General features: G+C 39.3%; 1 protein-coding gene across 4 annotated transcripts in view; it reads left to right on the top strand.

Moving 5' to 3' along the window:
- Positions 1-23,459, top strand: part of CERT1 (ceramide transporter 1) — an 85,465-nt gene that overhangs the window by 46,335 nt on the left and 15,671 nt on the right. For 2 of the 4 annotated variants that reach the window (XM_075410969.1, XM_075410968.1), the window contains exons 4-8: positions 6,747-6,854; positions 7,662-7,800; positions 8,772-8,855; positions 16,863-17,020; positions 22,640-22,732. In XM_075410969.1, the coding sequence (XP_075267084.1) occupies positions 6,747-6,854; positions 7,662-7,800; positions 8,772-8,855; positions 16,863-17,020; positions 22,640-22,732 (582 nt within the window). Of the gene's footprint in view, positions 1-2,822; positions 3,046-6,746; positions 6,855-7,661; positions 7,801-8,771; positions 8,856-16,862; positions 17,021-22,639; positions 22,733-23,459 lie in introns of those variants that run through there. The other 2 variants (XM_075410971.1, XM_075410970.1) reach the window with 2 other exon arrangements.

Here is a 23,459-nt window from a genome sequence, read left to right as displayed (position 1 = left end):
AATTACTAGTGTAAGACTGCAGTTTATATCGAAGGTATTCTCATAGTTTCCTTTGGGTGTAAGATCAATTTTTTCTTAAGTCCTCTTTCAAACATGGACTCTTCCATCTTTGACAGTTCCAGCTTTCTTCATCCTCTGGTGCTTGCTACCTATTGCATACTGTTGCATACCTATTGGTATTGCTGCCTGTTGTATACTTATTGCTATGCTGAACATTTAATAGAGATCCCTGTTCTGATGGCTAGGTGAATGTCCAAGGATTGAGTAGAGGAAAAATCTGTTCCCATGTGTAGCAGTGGCAAGGTAACTGTTAATTGCACTAGGTGAACAAGAGATTTAATGACCTTTGTGTGTTTTGCCAGAAGCATTTGCTTTGATAGTTTTTCTGTTTATTGATAAGTCTGCTGGTGGATTTGCTGTGTGATGCTGTACAGCTTTTTGTAAGCTTTTTGTAGTCTGTTTCTTCCTGTGCAAGGAAGAACCTTGCCTGCACCTGTACTTTGAATTCCAGGGTTTCCTGATATAAAAATGTTTCCGCTGAACAAGCAAAGTAAGTTTCTCAACTCCAGGACCAAAACTAGCTCAGACTTCAACAAGTAGCTTTCTGCAAAAGTGAAAAAGACAGATTTCGCTTTTTGACCATGGTCTCTCTTTTTTTTGACAATCCAAAGCACAAATACAGGCTGGGCAGAGAACGAATTCAGAGCAGCCCTGAGGAGGACTTGGGATGCTGGTGGACCATAAGGTCAGCGTGACCTGGCAGTGTGCACTCACAGCCCAGAATTCAAAACGTATCCTGGGCTGCATCAGAAGCAGCGTGGCCAGCAGGTCGAGGGAGGGCATTCTACTCCTCTCTGGTGAGACCCCACCTGGAGTCCTGCATCCGGCTCTGGGCTCCCCAGCATAAGACAGATGTGGACCTGTTGGAGCAGGTGCAGAGGGCTGGAGCACCTCTCCTGTGAGGAAAGGCTGAGAGAGTTGGGGTTGTTCAGCCTGGAGAAGAGAAGGCTGCGGGGAGTCCTTATTGCAGCCTTGCAGTATGTGAAGGGGCCTACAAGAAAGCTGGAGAGGGGCTTTTTATAAGGATAGGTAGTGGTAGGATAAGGGGTAATGGCTTCAAGATGAAAGAGGGTAGATTTAGATTAGGCATAAGAAAGAAATTATTCACTATGACTGTAGTGAGGCACTGGCACAGGTTGCACAGAGAAGTTGTGGGTGCCCTATGACTGGAAGTGTTCAAGGCCAGGTTGGATGGGGCTTTGAGCAACCTGGTGGTGTCTCATGGTGGGAGGGTTGGGACTAGATGGATCTATAAGGTCGTTTCCAACCCAGACAATTCTGTAATTTGTTGGGTGTGAACTACGTGGATAAAATTTATCAAAGAACAGACATTTGCTGTGAGTTGCTTCTTTGTGAACCTGTATTCTCTTCTCTCTGCAGTGATTTGTGTTGATACAGCTTCTTGGCCCCTTCCCTTTCTTTAGATAGCTGTATCTGGTTCCAGAGCTTATCAGCCTGTGTACTACTCTAGCTCCTGCAGCTGTTAGAGGCTTATTGTCTGCAGGCAACACATGGTGACTTATCAAAAGTACGTGGAGTTTGAGAAGACCCGAAAGATAGTTGGTACTTAGATTGGACAAGTGAGTATAGCAGTTAGAGTAATGTTAGGGCTATATTGTTATTGTTTCTATTTTTTCAGCTGTCTTACTAGGCTTATCTTTCAACTCAGAATTCCTTTTTTTTCCTCCTGTGCAAGTTAGTGTACTTTTTTACTATGGAATTGCAACATTATTACTGTTGTAGGAGAAAGATGTCCACATTTCTTCACCTGTTTTTGTGGCTGCAAAGGAAGGTCATGTTAGAAGCTTTTTTGCTTTCTAAGTAGTCTCTTGCACTGTGCTTGGGAAGGCTGTAGGCAGGGAAATCATAATCCAGCTGCTGTGACCTGGATTGTGAAATTCCAAGCTCTGCCTTCCTGCTAATAGCTACTTTGGTTTTGAAACCTTCAATTTCTGTTGTCAGTTGCTATGGAACAATTGAAAATCAGACCTGCAGACACATGTTAGTTGTGTCTTTGGTCCTCAAAAATGCATCACGAACTGCCTTACCTGTAGCATCTGTGGTTTTCTCACTGTCTGGAGTGATCCCTAGGTAGCCCGCCCTTGGCTTATCCTAGTGGTAACCCTTCTTTCTTCAGGTATATGTTAAAGTATTTGCAGCAAGTCTAAAAATTGCTCTTGGAACATAGGTGTTTTATAGAGCATGTCTGCTTAATCTCCACCAAGTCTTTTATAGCACCTTTTATCTTTCACTTTGCGTTTTTACATTTTTCTACATTCTTGTGTTTTATAAGATGTTGTGGTTTGATCTCTTGGATATTTCAGTAGGATTTTTGTGCAAATACTGCAGGGAACATGATTAGAGTCACTGTATCCTAATGTCTTTCATTACCTCCTAGAAGGAGCCATTTGCCTTAGAGGGAGGAGCTGCCTGCTGCTTGTTATGTAAAATAATAAATAATTTAAAATGCTAACTGAAAATACCTGCCTTGGTGGACAGACATACGTTGATGTGCTTGACAGGCACAAAATGGAGAAATAATCAAAATTCCTTGAAGACATGGGAGAATAATTTGCTTTATTTGATTCTTTTTTTTCAAGTGAGGGAGGTTTCCTGTGAGTCTGTGCTTTACTCGAGTATTATAGACCCACTTCAGGAAATCCTGAACTTGTGGATCAGTGTGAGCTGTAATGGAGGTCTGCGGTATGATTCTGCAAATGCTTAGCTGTTTCACTGAAAGCAGCTTTTCTGACGTACTGCCTTGTTGCTGATACCAGCGCCTGCTCCAGTAAAGAATCACATGAAGCTATGGATCATGTGGCTCTTTCCTCTCATCTAGCATAACGAAAGGATTGATGGATTTTGTGCACTGCCTTAGAAAGCTAAAGGTGTTGCAATGTACTAACAAATGCCAGCTTTATTGTAGCTATGAAGCTATGATACATGCATGGAATTTCAAAGAACTGCGTCTATATACTGAGCATGGTAATTTAGCATTAGTGCTTGATCGTATGAATTGATACAACTTCAGCTTATTTTGTTTCCAAACGGAGACTGTTAGCTGCTATCGTATGGACTCTGCCTGCTTTTCCAGTTTTTATCTGGGGAAATTAAAAATTGTGTAAACAGAAGAAGCTTGTGTCAACATTCCTCTTCTCAATGTAATTGAGCATTTCTGCAGTGAATAGTTAATGATGATCTGCTTTGCAAGACATAAATGCGGCAGTGACCTGCTCTCGTTTAGATGTTGCGGTAGCAGAATGGTGGGGCTTTGCATGATGCATGCTTTCATTGTTTGTGTTAAGCTGCTTGCATATGTCTGCCGTGAGCTGGATAGCTTGTCTCTCCATCAGTTATAAAGGAATACTTTCTGTTTCTTCTGACAGATAAGTATTCTTTCTTTCCTTTTTTTTCCCGTTGGCTATTAAAATGTAACTGTCAGACAGTTTTGTGAACATGGTCTGTAAATGCAAATGCTTTGAATTCATGTTGTGTGCTGTTCAGTCTGCTGTTCTGTCTGCTGAATTTTCTGCTTGGTTGCAAACAGTTAAAACTGCCTAAATGCTTTTTTGTGTAGCACCTTTTTATTGGTAGAGTTTGCAAGCTCGTAGCTGTATACAGTTGGTAGCAGTATATGCTGTGTTGTATACAATTGTGAAGCATGGATAAACTGTGTAGTGTAATTATTAATCACAAGCATAAATGACAGTCAAATATATTGCTGAAAGAGTACCTTTAAAAAATTAAGCTTACATTGATATGGAAAGAAGCTTTTTCTTTCACCCTCAGCTTTTGTTTTGTGAAGTAAATTAACTGAGCATGGACTGTGTGGGTAATATTGGAAGAAAAGGATTTGATTTCAGTGTAGAATATAAGTCACCGGATTTTCTACTTCTAAGATTACATCTGTTCTTGTAAGTTCTAGAGGAGCACTATTAAGATGTGATTTTGATTAAATCTTCAGATGGAGAAATTCAGAAATTTCCCTTCCTAAACTTAAATCTAGGTTTTGCGTAGGTGTGTCTTTCTCACTTAACGGAGAAAGCAATTAGAAGACGTTTGCTGTCCTTAGTTAAAATGCTGTGACCTCAGTGCAAAAATGAATATTTTAGCTACATTTTAAAATTCATTAGGTCATACCATATTGAAATGATATTTTACCTTCTTTGTAGTGTGTAAACTTACAGAGAAAATAGAATGTGTCCTTACTGTCAAACTTACTGTAGTAAAAGCACATTTAAAGTCGTCTTAATATTTTGTAGCATATGGTCAAACACTGAAGTTACCAGTAAAACAGTGACCTTTTTTTTAGTTTTGCATTTAAAAGAAATCTTAAATGTTTCGTGCCTCAAAGTGTTACGACTCATACAAAATGTGCTTTTGGGGTTTATGCTGATTACACACTTCTGAAATTAAATAATCGTGTGCCCCCAACTCTTACTTGTCCTTTTAAAAATTCTTTTATTCCCTTACCTACTTCATTTTCACTTGTCAAGCCTTTGGAGGACCTGAAGTCCGTAAAAAGAGCCAAAAGCCCTTACCTCAGTATTTGGAAAAAAACCCTAACAAATCAAATAATGAAGCTATGAATATACTTAAAATTACAACCCAGTGAATTAAGGTATAATCTTTGCACTGAATTGCATAGCAACTCAACATGTGGTCCAATATCCCAGATAAATTTCTAAAGCCAGCTATACCGCTTAATATTTGAACTGATACTGTAAAAAAGCCTGATGTAGCCAATGTGAATGTTTTCTATGAAAAGCCTATTTCAGTAGATATTTTAAAGCCAAGCTTCAAAACAAATAGCAGGATTAATTCCTAAAAAATGGAGCATTTAGCACTTTGGTTGCTATAGTTATGTAGCTATTTTTCTAGGACACTTGCTTGGTATGAAATAGCTTTAAATGCATGATTTATAGCAGAAATTACTAAGCTAATAATATATCCTTATAGTATGACTTAAGGAAAGTGTCTTGTTCTCTTATTTCACTCTGAGCTGTCATTAAACTTTTCTGCTAGTCTAGAGAAGTTGCAGTATTTCTGATTTTTCTTGCAAAATGAAGCAATCAATTTAAGATGTGCCTTACTAAATCTTTTGAATTTCCAAGTGCCCTTTTTTTGATTTTGAGTTGATGATCACTTAGTCTTCTTCCAGCAAGATTTCTGGAGCACCTTTTTCTAACTACACTTGCATTTCTTGGTCATAGTCATTTTTCAACTGCGCTTCTACTTGTGATACTCACTGCGTTTCCTCAGTGCTTTCTTGTTGTCTACCCCATGCTTTAAATGGGCCAGATAGAAATGGACTCTTGGTTCCTTCTTGCTCGTTTTTTCTGGATAATCTCATTCTGTCATATTCATTTAGGAATTACGTTGACAACTCGGACTCACGTTTTTCTTTTCAGTCATACCTTCATTTCACTAAAACTGTGCTTCTCTGCCACTGCTCCTTTGTAAACCAAACATATGCAGTTTGTCCCACACGTTATGGTATGGTCTAAATCCTCCTGTTATAACCACACTTCAAACAACTTTGTCCTTTCTCCTTGCTTTTAATACTCTTAAGTTCATTCATATCTTAATTTATCAGCACACTGATGCCTTCCCAAAGCTTATGCAGTTTCCATTTTTTTCCATAAGAAGTACAATAACTAGAATTTCATTGTTGCTGCTTGTTTGTTCATATCACTTGTTTTGTCTCCCCTTTTCCCTGGCCCATCAATTTCTGTGCTACTGCAGCATTTCTTACTTCTCTCAAAAGTCTGTCACAATGTTGTCACTGTCTGCTTGATCAAACTTGTCTATTAACAGCATATCAAATATTACTCTGAACTATCTGTTTACTTCTAACATTCTCTTCCAGGGTTTTTCTTTTTCTTTGTCACACACAGGCCATTTACATTAACCTATAGGGAAATACTTTTCTTCTAGTTTATCAGTATCTGATTCTGTTTGATTTGTGACGAAATTTGTCAAACTTTATATTTTTAGATCTTTTAAATGTTATTTTTATCAAGAGATGTTTTCCTCTTCATTATTTAATTAGTTACTATTGTTGTCTTCTTCCTCTTGCTTTTCATATCTCACCTTGGTTTATGTTGACTTTTGTTCTTTGTAAAAAAGAATTGCAGTCCACTATAAAGACTTTTGCTGAAGAAGTCTGGAACAAGCAAAAAAAAATAACCCTTGATAGCAGTAATTGTCAGTTTTACTACGATCTCTGTTTTGTTGCCTTTAAAAATAAAATGGCACTATTTGAATAATTTGAAAGATTGACTGATGCTGATTGTCTTCAAACTCAACCATGTTAATACCCCAATTAGTTGTAGAGTACTGTAGGCTTTTGAATGTTGTGTGAAAATTGCTTGGTAGGAATTATATAAAGTAATGGGACATTGTCCATTTTTTTGAAGCCTTAAATATTTGTTGGGGGCACATAGTAGGTTGTAGAGAACTAATTTTTTATGGATCACTAAGATGATAAATAGATTCATAGTAACTTTACAGATGCTGCATCAACATCTTAAATACTCAGGCACAGCTGGAGTTAAGCCCCTGCTGTTTTCTGACAAGAAACAAGTGGATTGGTTTCAAGATGAAATTACATAAATCTTGCTTTCATTATTTCTCCTTTATTAAAAGCCTCTGCGTTCTAGTTTTGCCTGTGGTTTGTTTTTTAGACTGAATCTGGCTATGGATCAGAGTCAAGTTTACGACGCCATGGCTCCATGGTGTCTCTTGTTTCTGGAGCAAGTGGATACTCTGCAACATCCACCTCTTCGTTCAAGGTTAGTAAGTAAAGTTTTTTTAATATTGGTGCATAAATAACATGCATAACTGGAAAAGAAATACCTTGTGTGAAGACTCATTCACATGATTACAGAAGAACCAAACAAAAAGTAGTTGGTTTACTGTACTGGTAATTTGTCCTATGATGATGAGCAGACCCTACAGGAAGCTCTCTTGTGCCTCTGTGCAGTTACTGCTTTTAAACTGTGGTGTCATTTTCCAATGACAAGAAAATCAAACCTGTGGGAGGATTTATGAACTTTTCCTAGTTTACTCCACAGAAGATCAGGGCCTCTAAATGAAAAAGAATGCTGATTCTGTAACTTAATAAATTTGATTAATACTGACTGACAAACGATGGCTTTCTGTGTCTTATAAATATTTAACATATGAACTTGGGTGTGCTGTACTTCTGGGAGAGCAGAAGAGGAGCAACACAAGAGTGAGTAAAGATTGGAACAACGATCTTGAACTTGAGCTGGCTGTTTTCAGGCAAATAGACATAAAGTAGGCAGCATGCAAGATCATTTTTCATATACTTTTGTTGAATGCTCCAAAGTAGCACATGCAGTCAAGAGGAAAAACTGAAACCAGTGGACAAAATGAGTGAAGGAACACTTGTATACAGTTTCTTACATCCTTCTAACATTAACAGTATTTCATAGGTGCTGACATCTAACATGTCTTGTGTACTTCTATTTGTTCTTCATAGCTACAGAAATCCAATGGGTTTTTTTTATTTATGCATTGGACTATATTGCTGAGTATGTAGAAGCACTTCAGGCTTTTTTCTCTTGTATTTTCAGAAGGGCCATAGCTTACGGGAGAAGCTTGCAGAAATGGAAACATTTAGAGACATCTTGTGTAGACAAGTTGATACTTTACAGAAATACTTCGATGCTTGTGCAGATGCAGTTTCCAAAGACGAACTCCAGAGGGATAAAGGTAAAACTGTAACTGAAAATGCTTATCTCCATAAAATTTAGCTTTTTACACAGTAATAGCCTTTGAAGTAGTTACTATAGCATTTGATGACATATAAATAAAATATGTATCTTAGATTTATTCTTTATTATAGAGATAAATCACAGATACTTTTCCATAAGCATTGCTACCTATTTTCACTTCAGAAGTTGGATTCCCATAAAAATCTTAGCTTAATATTGACCTGTAGCTGTCAAGCGTACAAAAGCAATGCTCTTCTAAGCATTTGCTGTTAGAGAACAATAATTGTTAACCCTTGTAAGATAAATTCAAGTTAGTTTGTCACAGTGTCTCTTACCTTTACTTTTGAAAAAACAAGAGGATATTTGTTTTGGTGTAAACAATACATTCTTTAAAAAAGGCAAAGAGACTGCCATAGTGAATGCTCCTAAGGTGTATTGGCTGGAACTAGAGAACTGAGTGCACTTTTGAGGCCCTAGTAGACTCAGGCGTGGATGTCTGTATATCTCTAAATTGCTCTTCTCAGAGCCCAGCTTGTTGTTGTATCCTTACACTCTTTTGTGGCATTTATATCCCTGGGTTTGTTCGGGCAGCCTGAAACTTCTGGTAGTAAGAAAACAGTGGATAAACACAGTTCTACTTCTTTGTGAACTTTCTAGTGTAGAAGAGTAGATAGTTCCTGAATCTGGGTTCCCTGCTTATCTAGTTGTAATGCCAGCACTGAGCAAATGTTAGTCTTCTGATGGTTTCTGACAGTAATGATGATAGTGGTCTTGGGTTAAAACAAACAAAACAAAAAAACAAACAAAATCCCCCGAAAATACTGGGGGCCGTGGGGGGGGGTGTTCATGACTGTTATAGGAAAAAAATCTTAAATGCTGCTTAGCTATGAAGATGCTTTTAATTCTTGCTTGCACCCTAGAATGAAGAAAGCTTTCTTACTCCCGTAACACACTCTCTCTCAAATTTAGTGGTAGAAGATGACGAAGATGGTTTTCCTACAGTGCGTTCTGATGGGGATTTTTTACCAAACAGTAACAGCAGTAAGGAAAAATGTAAGTGTATCCCAGCTATTTCACTGAAAAATCATATGGATGTTATGATGATAAGCCTGATACGAGATGGGTATTTATGCTCTTTTCTAAGCAGACAATGGCAAGAATAGTTATTTAAATATATGCGAGAAGAAGTTCTTACTCATGCTGTTGCTCATTAGCTGCTTTTCGTGATTCTCCGAGTTATTGTTAATTCACACAAATATTAATGCAACCTTGTCAGTATGCCTACAAATATCTGAAGGGTGGGTGTTGGGAGGAACGGGGCCAGACTCTTTTCAGTGGTGCCCAGCAACAGGACAAGGGGCACCGGGCACAAACTGAAGCAGAGGAAGTTCCGTCTGAACACGAGGAAGAACTTCTTCCCTCTGAGGGTGACGGAGCACTGGAACAGGCTGCCCAGGGAGGTTGTGGAGTCTCCTTCTCTGGAGATATTCAAGACCCGCCTGGACAAGGTCCTGTGCAGCCTGCTGTAGGTGACCCTGCTTCGGCAGTGGGGTTGGACTAGATGACCCACAGAGGTCCCTTCCAACCCCTACTATTCTGTGATTCTGTAGCGGGGGCCCCATCCATAGAAGCTTTCAAGATCAGGTTGGACAGGGCTCTGAGCAACCCTGTCTAGCTGAAGATATCCCTGCTAACTGCAGAGGGACTGCGCTAGATGACCTCTAAAGGTCCCTTCCAACCCAAAGCATTGCATGAATCTGTGTGTTAATTCCAGTTTACGAAAAGAACAAGAACACTATGTGTGAAAGAGGTCAACTGACGGTTTCCCCTGTGAAGCTTCTTGTTTTCTTACACATGATCTGAAGAAAGAGTGAGATGCTTCTTTCAAGTAATCAACCACTAATAATAATAAACTTACCCTACTTCTTAAAGATAAGGTTAGCTGGTCAGCTGCCCTTCCTCTAGTGGTTGTTCTGGTTTATTTATAGTATGATGCTGGCCACCATTAATATTTAGGTACTTGTGAGAGGAAGTACAGGTTGACATTTTTAAAAATAGATTGACAAGTTAATAGAGGATGCTGCACACATTTGTCAATTTAAACAGATACAGAAACTTCCTATAAGAGCTCTTTTTACAAAAACCTTTAAACTACATATATTTCAGTTTTATAATAACAATGCTCAGGAAGTGTGGGCTGGATGAGTGGTCAGTGAGGTGGATTGAGAACTGACTGAATGGCCAAACTCAGAGGGCTGTCATCAGTGGCGCTGAGTCTAGTTGGAGGCTGGTAACTATTGGTGTCCCCCAGGGGTCAGTACTGGGCCCAGTCTTGTTCAACTGCTTCATCAATGACCTGGATGAAGAGTTAGAATGTACCCTCAGCAGGTTTGCTGATGACACCAAACTGGGAGGAGTGGTGGATACACCAGCAGGCTGTGCTGCCATTCAGCGTGACCTGGACAGGTTGGAAAGTTGGGCAGAGAGGAACCTGATGAGGTTCAACAAGGGCAAATGCAGGGTCCTGCACCTGAGGAGGAACAACCCCATGCATCAGTACAGGCTTGGGGCGGACCTGCTGGAGAGCAGCTCTGTGGAGAGGGACCTCGGTGTCCTGGTGGACGACAGGTTAACCATGAGCCAGCAGTGTGCCCTGGCTGCCAAGAAGGACAATGGGATCCTGGGATGCATCAAGAGGAGTGTGGCCAGCAGGTCGAGGGAGGTTCTCCTTCCCCTCTACACTGCCCTAGTGAGGCCCCATCTGGAGTCCTGTGTCCAGTTCTGGACTCCCCAGTTCAAGAAAGATGAGGAGCTACTGGAGAGTGTCCAGCGGAGGGCTACAAGGATGGTGAGGGGACTGGAGCATCTCTCCTATGAGGAGGGGCTGAGGGAGCTGGGCTTGTTCAGCCTGAAGAAGAGAAGGCTGCGAGGGGACCTAATATGCTTACAAACATCTCAAGAGTGGGTGTCAGGAGGATGGAGCCAAAGTCTTTTCAGTGGTGCCCAGCGACCGGACAAGGGCCAATGGGCACAAACTGAAGCACAGAAAGTTCCATCTGAACATGAGGAAGAACTTCTTCCCTCTGAGGGTGACGGAGCACTGGAACAGGCTGCCCAGGGAGGCTGTGGAGTCTCCTTCTCTGGACATATTCAAGACCCACCTGGATAAGGTCCTGTGCAGCCTGCTGTAGGTGACCCTACTTCGGCAGGGGGGTTGGACTAGATGACCCACAGAGGTCCCTTCCAACCCCTACCATTCTGTGATTCTCTGATTCTGTAATATAGAGTTTCCTATTCTGTGTCCACACCCATTTTCATGACAAAGTTCTATTGAAACAGCTGCATCACTCACGTACTGGGAGCTGAGATTTGTAACAGGTAACTGCAATTTTTCTTGCAAGTGGTATCTGTTTTTGGAGTGTGGAGCACAATGTTTTTCCAGTTAGGTATGTCCCGGTGTTGCTTTTCCAAGTTCTGCTGGTTACATAATGGTTAAGTCAGCAATGTTACTGATTCTCACTCATCATTATTTTAGCACTTTTTTCCTGTATCTTCAATTGTTATGATGAATGGAATTCTGATTTTCATTTTTTAATGTTCCAGTTAGTTTACGCACTGCATCGATGCAGTAAATGTGGAAAACTCATGCAAGTCTTGGTGTTCTAGAAATCTGACATTTCTGGCCTGGCAGAATTTTTGTATGCGTTTAAATCTATTTGCATTCTTCTTAGACTCTCTTGTTTGCTGACTGACATATTATAGTGTTTACATTCTCTAGATGCTGGCAATTCAGTTAGTCCAAAGGTATTTCTTAGACTTTGATTCACAAAACTTTGAAGTTGCACTATCTCCAGTTTCAAATCTGTTGGAATCTCCCAAAGTACTCACCAAAAGTGTTTTTAAAAATGTAAACACTTTCATCAAGAACCTGGAAAATATGTGGGCAAAATAAGTGTTTTCTGTGTCTTCTCTTTTCCTTTTAATTGACTGTTGTCCCCATGTGTTACGTCTTTGTTTTCTGTATAACTGCGCTTTCTAAAGTATAGCCAGAACTGTTAACAAGGAAAAAAGGAAGCAAATGGAAGGACCTTTCAGCATACTTCCAGAATTCATCATAGGAGTAGATTGTTTTCGGGTATATAAAATCCTTGCTTTGCTGAGGATTAATTGTAATGGTGATTTCAGAGATTAAGTAATGTATAACTCTGAAGTTTTGAATAAATCTTTCTTACCTCGTATCACCAAAGGTAGGCAAGCTTGCAGTGCTCACAGGTAAGCAAGTGCACAGTTCCACTAACCTTGTTGTGTATACAAAAGTGTATGCTTTTTTGAGGACTGTTAAGTCAAAACAAATTTCAGAAAACTTAAAAAGCCTTCTTTACAAAACATTAAGTGAGAACTTATTTTTATTGCATGACTCATTTTGAAAGATGTCTTTGTCAAACAATTTTTGTAGGATCATGTAGGAGTTGCAGCTTAGTTTACCTTTAGAACATTTCTTACCTGTGTTCTTCTGGTGTATCTTCTATATATACACATGTGATATGGGGAGTGTCATTAGGAAAGTCTATATTTTTAGTACATCTGGTCATCTTAAAATATTTAAATGCAAAATAAGTGACTTGATTTATTGTCATCAGCTGTTTAACAGGAATTTGAAGTGATACCCTTATTTCTTTTGTCAAAAGCTCTGTATCGAGTCTTTGGGAACTTAGATGCTAAGAAATTGCTGTGTAGTATGGGTACCTGTATGTAAACTCACTGTAGCTCACTACAGAAAATAATTTCTGCAACCTCTTGCTTTTTACTGAACTTCTAATTCCAGTTGTTATGATTCCTGATTCCTTTAAATTTACTTTCCATCAATTATTTCTGTAAAAAGCTTTATTTCCATTTCAGTTTTTCTGTGCCTCAGTTTGATGTCTAAGGGCTAAATCCATTACATATTTAGTAGCTGAGTACTGCAAAGCTTGATTGGAAATGAAAAATTATAGTCTCTGCCCTAAAGTGGAATCAGAAGTCATAAGTGATGCAGTGGGTTAAGTAAATAGGTCAGGCTGAGACAGCCATGCCCATGTATTGGTCAGAAAACTACTCAGACTGATACTGAAAGATTTCAGCTTCACCCTTTTCTAAAGCATAGCCTCAGAGCAGTTCAGATTCTTTGATTTTTCAAATTTCAGATTCCCTTCTTGAAGTATCCATCCAGTCCTGGAAGGACTGAATGATCTTTTTAACTGTACCTGAGCAGTGATTACCTGTGTATTTTAGGGTTTTTCTGCACTCAGTGCTCCAGGAAGTGAGAAGCTTGGGTTCAACCCCTTACTTAGCCTACTATGGTAGGAATGAGTGTTTGAGCCTACTGTTCAAACCACTAGTGCCCCAATCTAATGCTCAAACCATTACTTTTATGACTCACCTAAGGGACCATATTCACATGATGTTTTGAAATTTGTTCCCTCCTGCGCCTTAACACGGCTATAGAGATTTGTGTACTACTCTGAAGAAGACATTTTGGATAGGGAGGCTTTTTCTTTTCTCTTATCTCTAGGATCTTTGAGTGGAGAGCTAGAAAGAGTACTACGAAAGTATTTAAATATACTGGTCATTTTCCAGTTAAATACTCTGGTAGCTGAAACTGATCATTTGTATAAAACATCAAGGGACAGTCTGGCTGATTACCCATTGGGATCTTATATTCTACAAATAGAGAATCTTGATCAGGATGTGTTACCATCTATCCACTCAGGAAAATAAGCATATTAGGGTTTCAACTATGTAAGACTAGGAAGAGCGGGTGAAACCTACCTAAGGAACCTCTTTGAGGACGGAAGGTATTTTTGTACCATTTCCATCTTTATAGTTCCAGTACAGAGGCAGGAGGAGAGAAATTTGATGTAAAATACAGTGGGATTTGTGCTGGATTTTTGTGCTTTGAATGGAGAATGAATATTCATCAACATATTGCTGAAATAATGGTGTTCTTAGGCATTAACTAATCATATTGATTCTACTGCTATCCACCAGAGATTAACAGTAAGTATCAATAAATGGGTCACGCACCTGAACATTCCTTTTTCACTTAAAATTAGTTTAGTGGCATAAGATGTTAAGGTTGCATGAAATGGAAAATATAAAGGAACTACTTTCTACTTGTTGTCTTAAAAATAATTTTCTGTTTTGCTGGAAAATAGATTTGACCAAACACATGATGTTTGGGATGTCTGGAAAAATGTTAGAATCTTAGGAACAAGAAGGGAAAGCTGACCTTTCCTGACACAGAGGTGTAGGAGAGAAGAGCTATTGAAGGCTAAAGCATGTTATGAAGAATCCTTTTTATGACAGGCAATAGAAAGCAAAATGCTTAAAAGACAGGATAATTAAAAAGGAACCACTTAGAAGATGTTGAAATTTCAAGTAGGAGAAGAATCATCCTGCTGCTTTTTTCAGTTGGCTGCATGCAGTTTGGTCACCAATCTAGAAGAGCAGTTGCAATGGAAGAACACTTTCCTATCAGCCTTTACCTTGAACCATGTAGATCTCATGATGCCAGTTTTCATTTTGAAACACTCAGTCTGTGGCTGATGTGAAAAAAAAGGCTTAAAAAAGGAATAAGATGATTTTTTGGGCTCTCCAAACAGAAAATCTTCTGACAAAAACTTCTAATGTGCTGAAGCTCAGCTGTTACGGAGGCAGAGCTTGAGGCCATCTTCTGACATGTTCCCAGAAGACAAATGTGTCCTGTGATGAGGAATAAATCAAAATACTCCCATCCATTGTAAACGGTATCTTGAGTGACCCTCTCTAAAGAAAAAGGTTTCGCATCTTTCTGCGACAGGTTCAGTTTTGCCTGGAGTTATAATGGCTGAAAGGAACTATGGATGCTTACTTGAAAACTGCAGGCCCTGTGTGTGTTGCTGCTACTTAGAGCCTGTCCTGGGTTCGGCCAGGACAGGGTTAATTTTCACCGGACTCCAGGAAGGGGCACAGCCGGGTGGCTGACCCCACGCGGCCAATCAGAGCAGGGCACTCCGTACCATGTGCTGTCACGGCGGGTTCTGATTGGGGGGGAGTGTGGTGGCGGGAAGGGAACTCTCTAGTGGCTGGGGAGCGTGGCGGCAGGGGGCGGTGGGAAATGCTCTCTGTTCTGTGGTGTTTTATGTATTCTCCTTACCTGTATCGTTGTTGTTGCTGTTCCCTCTGTTTGCTGTTCTGTTAAACTGCCCTTATCCCGACCCACCAGCTTCTGCCTGTTTCTTCCCGTTCTCCTCCTATAACAGACTAGCCACTAGATGACCCACAGAGGTCCCTTCCAACCCCTGACATTCTGTGATTCTGTCATACATGATGACTGAAACTGTACAGAAGTATTAATGAGCTGTAGCTGAGACCTGAAGATTTCCAGGAACAAAAGCTGGCTTTTTTCCAGGAAATGAGGCTGTGTTGCTGCATCTCCCTTACAATTTACCATAGAGATTTCTGAAAGGATCTTAGTGTTGCAGCAAGTGGTAGTTTCTTTAGCATGTCTAGCATGTTGCATAACTGAGAGAAAAATCATATCTATGAGCATTGTAGCTGTGCTGATAGGCCAGCACATGAGCACACTCTACACCAACAGGACAAATTATTAATATAAACTGTGTTTTTCAGTTGTGTTAGGAGTGAAGCGCTTGTTGTGTAATTTTCATTATTCTCAGTGAATCCACTGCGTCGCATCCTTGCCAGCTTATACCACTTTCAGTCTCAGCCTCCTCCGTGTTCTCTCTGCAGCTGTTAGGGGGAGGGAGAGCTGCTCTGCTCATTATTGTTTCTGAAACAGATTTTTCTTTCACTTACTTTCCATTTTTTCTCCAGCCTCCATCATCTTTACCTTTTAGGCAGTATTCTTGATTAACATGACAAAAAGTAATCTGTATTCTACCATAGCATGTATGCTTCTTAAGGTATTTGAAGTAGTATGTAGTCTGTAATCATCTGTTTGAAAAATAGTTTGATTCCTTCTGAAAGGGGGGGTGTATAAAACCCTCTAGAGACTTAAACCATTGCTTAAGAGTGTGTGACGATTGCTTTCTGTTCCGGAAGTGTAGATGCTGTGCTCTACCATTAGAGAACAGCAATTGCATTTCTCTTCCTGCAAGAGCTAAAGTGCTTCAAAGTGCTGCTTTGCCCTTGCAGGCAGATATTGAACAAACTTACACAAATATTTTTGTACTTTTTAAACTGTAACAGTGGCATGTTGACAGACTGACAGGGGAAAAAAGCGATATCCAGCTAGGTGATAAAGTCAGTAGCTTGCCCCCTGGCGTAGCAGGAGTTACTGTAACTCGCTGGGCTCAGTCAGCTTCAGCATGAGTGTTACTTCTGCTGTCTAATATTTTCCGACATTAATGTGTAGTGTTTGATTTGTTATTGTGTCAACCTGCATACAAGTTTGACATATGATAGGTACTTTTTTTGTCACACATTTTAAATGACTTTTTAAATAGCCTTAGCAACAGATGGCCTGGTTGACAGCATGAAGTAGCTGGAACTGCAAAATCCACTGTATGGATAATTTGGATAATTCAACACATTTGATACTGTTCTCTTATACCTTTTTACTTTGAGGTTTTTAAAATCTAGAATTACCTGCTTAAAGCAACCTTGAGTGTTACATTTTGGGCTAGACTGCATTTTGAAATTGCTCCTTTCTTAGTGCTGTATCAGATATGTGTTAAGGTTGCTCCGTGTTAATTAGGCCCCACTTCAAGCTGTCAAACTGCTATTGTTACGAAGTATTACCACTCCCTCCACCCACATGATTTGCGGAGTGCAGAGTAATACAGCATTACAAGCAGACTTGAAATACAGTATAGCAAGATGAAGCTGAAGGGATGTGTTCCTTCTTTGGAATCTCTTTCCTTATTGTGTGGCTAGCTGAAAATTATTAGTACTTTTGATTTTTTTAATTAACTTTCTACCCAGTCTGTTTTCCTCAAACAGTTTTAATATAAAGCATACATGTAAAATGCATGTTTGAATCAAAGGCAGCTATCAGCGAAGGATTCTTTTTTTTTTTAGTGTTTCCGCATGTGACACCCAAAGGAATTAATGGCATAGACTTTAAAGGAGAAGCTATAACTTTCAAGGCAACGACTGCTGGAATCCTTGCTACACTCTCTCATTGTATTGAACTTATGGTAAAACGTGAAGAAAGCTGGCAAAAAAGGCTAGATAAGGTAAGATTATTTTTCTTTTGTTGGAAAAAAAAAAGTATGTTTCTTTAAATTTCAGTTTCAAGCTAAAATGAGCTGTTAACTTTTTTATTTCAGGTATTGCTTTTATTTTTTTTGTACAGCATTTATTAATTTGAGGTGCTTTCATTACTACTCCTATAAAATGTTAAAGCCTCATCCTGACTGGTAATATAGTAACATTATTCATTGTAGTCTTTCTTTTCCCAGCCCTTGTTCAGATAGTAGTCCTGTATTTTTTATATCTCTAGAGAACTTGAGAATATTCCATAGGAGTAAGTGTATTGCTTGCAGCCTTCTAAAGGAGACCTAATTGTACATGCTTGCGAAATGATGTGCAAATCTCTGAAATGTTTTAATTATGATAAGACATGGCTACAATACTGAGGAGAACAACCAGTTCTAACTTTCAGTGTTTCTTTAAGATACAATTATTTCACTTTCCGTTTGGAGATTGAAGAGATTAATCCATGTTTTTTACTAACTGTAATGTTTTTTAGATGTGTGGTGTTAGAATATCCGTTATTCTAGTGGTAGTGATAGTTCATGCTAAGCCTACTCACTACAGCAACTCAAAAGGAGCAATGTCTTCTCTCATGAGATGTGCTGGAGGCATGGCTATGTTGTATGTCAGGCTTTGATTTCCAGAATTCTGCCATCACTGGCTGGTGTGCTGTGCAGTCCTCTAGCTGTTGTTGTCTCTTGTTTTTCATTTAATGTGTTTCCATGTAGTGCATATCATACTTCAGATCTTACTGCATGTGTGTTAGTGGTACACAATTCTAAGAACGAATGTATTCAGACAAAATACATCCATGCTTAAATCCTTGTCCCCATCTCCTGGGTCATCTTTGTCCATACATCAAAGGCCTGGCCGTGTCTAACTGTATTGCAACTCCTGTTGACAATTTGTTACTGTTTTGTCTAAGTAGCTGCAGAAATTACAGTAGGTCCAAGACTTGAAGCTTGTTCATAGGATCATAGGTAATTCAGGCTGGACTAGATACCTCAAGAGGTCTTTCTCTCTCTAACCTCTTGCTTAAAGGAAGGACAGTTTGAGATCAGACTGGGTTGCTCAGGGCTTTATCGAGTCTGGTTTCAAGTCTCCAAGGTTTGAGACTGCACAGCTTTTCTGGGCAGCCTGTTCTGCTGCTCAGCTGTTGATATAATGAGAAAGTTTTTCCTTATATCCAGTTGAAGTAACTCTTATTCCAATATCTGCCTGTTGTTTTTCATCTGTCTACTATGGACTGCTGTGAAAAGTCTGGCTCAGTTTCTTTATGATTTTCTTGAAGGTATTGGAAGGCCGCTATTAGGTCCTGCCACAAAAGCCTTCTCTTGTCTGGGCTGAGCAAACACAGTTCACACTTACTGATCTGACTTTGTTTAGAGTGTGTATGAAGTTAATTTTTCTTGTCCCTAGGTTAGTATATGTTAATAAAGAATATTATGTTAGTATAGGGTTTTAATTCATTTAGAGTAGTTTTGTCACTTTTTTCTTTTTCTGTGGACTAACTTTAAAGCACTTGTTTTTAGCTGCAAGTGATTAACAAATTCAAACCTAAATTTCACTTTGAGTCTCATGTGACTGATACCTCATGCAGTATGAATAAACACATTTTAAAGGGGGTCACAAGCTTTTTTGGACTTGTTTTCCCAGAAATTAAAATAGCAAAAGCTTCTATACCGAGGAGGTTTTTAGTTGCTCTGCTTTGGTAGACTTGAAACTTCTTGTAAAGTCACATTTGTCAGTGAAACTTTCTGAGGTTTATGTAACTCTCTGAAGTACATGAATTCTAATATAAAATAATTACTCTATTTGTATTCCTCTAATTGCTAGTCTTTTGGAAGAGGATATTTTTATTGAATTAAATAATACAGAATTGTGGTGGGCTAGCCTTGGCTAACACCCAAATGCCCAACCAGCTGCTCACCATCCATCCAGCAGGATTAGGGGAAAAAATAGACAGAGAACGTACACTGGTCAACAGAAAGTCCAGAGGATTGCTTACTGTTTCTTGTCATGACAGAACTGTCCTGACTTGGGGAAAATGAATTTGTTGCTGCTTTAAAATAGAGGCAGTTAATGGGAAACAAGACAAACACTAAACCAGCTTTGTTCCTCCATTTCCCAAGCTCAACTTTGCTCCTCCACTGCAGGCCCCTCTACCTGCTGCTTGTGAGCCCCAACCAATGCAGGGTAAGGGATGGAGGGGTTGCAGTCAGTCCAGAGCACTTCATCTCTGCCACTCCTTCGTCCTCACACTTTTTCCCTGTTCCAGCAGAGGCCCTCTCCACGGGCGACAGTCCTCTGGCAAAAATCTGGTGCAGTGTGGGTCCTCCGTGGGACACTGCTCCTTCAGGAAATGTTCCTCCATGGGCAATGTGGATACATTCTCTGTCCTTAAGTTGCTTCTCCTCTTGTGGCTTTGGCATCTCCTCTGTTTCTTACTTTCTGTTCACCCTTCCTCTCTCCCTGGGGTGTTTCTCACCCATAAATACATTTTCAGAGAGGTGCCATGCATGTGTTGGGTGTGTGTCCTGTAGCTGTATGTGTCCTGTAGTGGGTCTGTTTTGGAGCTGGCCAGAACCACCTGTGCTGACACAGGGCAGCCCCTGGCCTCCTCCCACAGAGGCCACCCCTGCAGTCCCCAATAGACACCTACTTACACCCATGAAGACAGCAGTTGACTATTCAGACCTCTGCTGACACTGTTCCACTTCAGTAGTAGAGCTGCTTTTGTTTTAATTTTATCTTGTTGGTATAGAGGTTAATCATAGCTTTGTAAGAGTGTCTTTATAACTATGGGCCTGAGCAAAAAACATTGCTCTGTTATCTGATAAATACGTGTGGGAGGAGAATGGTGTTAAATCTTTGTACTTCTGGTTTTCCTGGATAGATGTGTAAACTGCTCTGAAAAGGAAGTAAATATTTTGAGGTGAAGTAGTTCAGAATACCTTCTCTAAGGAAAGGAAAATTACATGTAATTGGGCAGGTGTTTGTGTTCTATCTGGGAGGGTTTTAGAGTTCTCTGAAGTCTGTCCAGTGCCTGCAGAAGACCATCTAGCAGACTTTAAAGGGGCAGCATCAAGTTTGTCCTTCATGTGTGTCAGCAGATTCACACTGCTGGCTCTGTGCTCTGCAGGTTTGTCACAGGAAGAATAAGATCTCTGTCAGTGGCCAAAATCAATGAGTGTTTTACAAGTAGTGTAAGTGCTGCTGTAATCCAGCTCACTCTCCTTTCCCCTCGACCCTCCTCACTCCGCTAGCTTCAGAACTGCTTCTCACTTAACAGCAATGCACAAAGGTGATCAGTAAGAGTCCTGCTACCTCATAAAATTATAAGCCTCCATCTTACAGAGGGCTAGCTTAGCCTAAAGATGCAAGACAGATACATGTCTTCCAAACTTGAAGTATGTTTCAAAATTACAGCAGTGCTAAAAAATTTCTCATATTAAAGTTCAGTAGAATTTGTGAAGGTGAATACAGTTTCACTAGATGACTGCAGTGTTATGAAGTGAGTGTCTTCATAACCCTCCCCCCCTTTTAAAATGGTTTTAAGTTACATTCTGAAGGTTGGCAACTATCTCTAAACTTTCAAAAACAAGAAATTATATAAAAACATCTTTTAATTTTTAAGGAGACTGCTAAAATAATGCATCTAATGATTGTCATTTTAGAATTCTACGTTTAGTTTTCTTTCAGTTACCAAACCAGTCACATAGCCAGAATAAAATCAGTACAAAAGCATGTAATGTTATTGAAAGGTAATTTTAGTTACAGCTTTGTTTTCAACCTTTTGCTCTTAGCTGTTAAGGTCTTGAGCTTGAATTTTTATTTTTCCAGTGCAGTTTATTTTTCAGTATGAGCCTCTTGAATGTATTTTAAAATAGACTTTTCTTAAAATGGATAAACAAGGAAAGGATTTAATCTCTAGTGTTTCATCCATTGTTTTATTTGCAATAAAATACTTGTGATTATGCTTTTTTTGTCTTGACTACAGCAACATTTTTCTGTTTCCTTTGGTCTTACTGATTGTTATTAATGAGAAAATTTACTTTCTGAACATTAACTTTTGCCCTAAGATTCACAAGTTTACGTAGCTTATTTTGTTCACCTTTGACAGTTGTAATTTAAATATCTGATTAAATTTTAGAGTTTTAATACACCAGTAATTTTTCTGCTATGCAGTCACTTAGTTTCCCAGTTTCTGCCTTGCTTAATGTTGTTGCCAAAAGAAGCTGGCGGATGTGGAGGGTTGTCTTTTGACACATGTGAATTTTCATTAATTTACAGATTGGAGCACAGAAAGTGGGGGGATTTGGGTGAACAGGAGTTGTGGCTTGTGTGTTTTTGTTTTTTCATTGCGAGTGTTCTGGTAAAACTTCCATGTTTTCTCAGTGACTTCTACTCAAGTCGTACTTTATGTGTCTTCAGAACTCTCCAGTTAACACGTTAAGTGCTAGCAGTTACTGCCTTTGTGATAGTTTCAGAAGGGAAAAGCCTATGTTCACATATAAAGACAGTATTGTCTTAATCTGAGTGCTGCTTTCTTTCCTAAGAATTTTCCTGTGGAAAACTACTGTTTTGTTTTACATCAAAACTGTTGCTTTACTTTTCAAGCTTTTCTCTAGAAACTGGAAAAAGTGTTCCAAAGTGAATGTTACCACCATATTCCCAGTTGGTAAACTCAGCCTTTCAGTATTGCTTAAGGATTTGCCACTTAATATTTAAAGCTCAAATTGGGTTGCTGAATAATTGTACTCATACATGCAAGAAGTTGTGTGCGGTGTCCAGTTGTCACCCATAAGACTTAACTTTCTTTCTCCTGATACTTAACTTTCTTCCACCTGAAGTGATTCTGAAAGGGGGCACAGAAACATCTTGTGTATTAAAGCTGACTTCTGTGAGAATTTCAAAAGTGTTTATACCTTTTTCACTGAGAATATCTGGCCATGTATAGAATTCGCAGAGGAAATACTAGGCTTAATCTGATTCTGGTGTTACTGCTTTTTTTATTCAAAATACATGATACAGACATCAGTGGCTCTACTATGGTCACACACCTATTATGGGAGAATGATGCTGAGTGGTTGGTCTCTGCATGGAGTTCACAAAATAATTCACATTGATCCTATGCCAACTAATCATAGCTACAGACTTACGTGCTGTGGCTCATTAGTATCTCGCAACATTAAACAAGTTAGCTTTGTACCAGACTTACTTTTTACCCTTTGTTATCACTGCCCAAGCATCTGTGTCAAGGAGATTTATATAAACTGTCAGTCAGCTACAAAGTCTGACACTCAATGAACCATGAGTAGCTATGATTAAACTAAATGCCAGTTTTTGCTTGTTGGTTTAGTTTATTCCACATGACTTGAAGAAGGTGTCCTCAAGGTAGCTAGCTCCCCAAGCCTTGTATTATCTATACATGTATATGGGCACATACAGTGCATGCATGCAAATAAATTCAGAAAATCAGCAGATCTGTGTTTGTTACCTCGGGGAAAAAAAATACATTGGTCATTCCATTTATTGTCATGTTGACTACTGTTAGTCAATTCATTCTCACTGCATCAAATGATCATGTAATTTTACAGGAGACCGAGAAAAGGAGAAGAGTTGAAGAAGCGTACAAAAATGCTGTGACGGAACTGAAGAAAAAGTCCCACTTTGGAGGGCCAGACTATGAGGTACAAATTCTGCTTTTGAAATTCTTAAAAACGCTACCACTTCTGTTTCTAAAAGACGGTAAAGGGGTGTGTAGATCAAGGTGTTTGGCTTGTGCAAGTGTGTTCATGCCAATTCTGTTTTTCCACCTTGGGAACTGAAACTGTATGAAGAATCTCAGTCCTTAACTTTTTGAGAACGGACGTCTGTTTTCACCTCAGGCTTCCATGGTCTGATTTGGGTTAAAGCATTTTGCTTACAGATATTTCTGCTGATTTTTTAAATTATTTTTCTTGTACATTTGGTACTGCTTATATGCAGTAGTTCTGTAATTTCCCTTTTTAATGGTTCAGCTGTATGGATGTGTAAAGTAAATATGAAAACCCCGACTGTAAAGGCAGATCTAGAATCGGAACTTTAACTTGAATTGATTTTTAACTTATCACTTCCGCTTGAAATTGTGTTGACAAATTCAGTGACTTTTGGGTACCTTTCATCTGTTAAATTGCATTATTTCAGCAGCTTCCTCAGTGAGGTATTTAGGCCAATTCTAAGATGCTTAGACCACCTTCTGAAGAATCATGTAAGCTAACACATCTGTAATGCAGTCTGCATAATTTTAAGAACTTTACCCTTTCGTGTACATTAATCAAACACGTTTCTACTTTGAAATCGTAGCATGAGAAATAGTCGTAGTATGTTGAGATATTTAAAAGATACTTGAGCTTAGGTTCTCTGTTGTGACTGAGG

The sequence above is a fragment of the Opisthocomus hoazin genome, chromosome Z, assembly GCF_030867145.1.
Source record: "Opisthocomus hoazin isolate bOpiHoa1 chromosome Z, bOpiHoa1.hap1, whole genome shotgun sequence".
Classification (NCBI taxonomy): domain Eukaryota; kingdom Metazoa; phylum Chordata; class Aves; order Opisthocomiformes; family Opisthocomidae; genus Opisthocomus; species Opisthocomus hoazin.
This window is presented reverse-complemented; position numbering and strand designations above follow the sequence as displayed.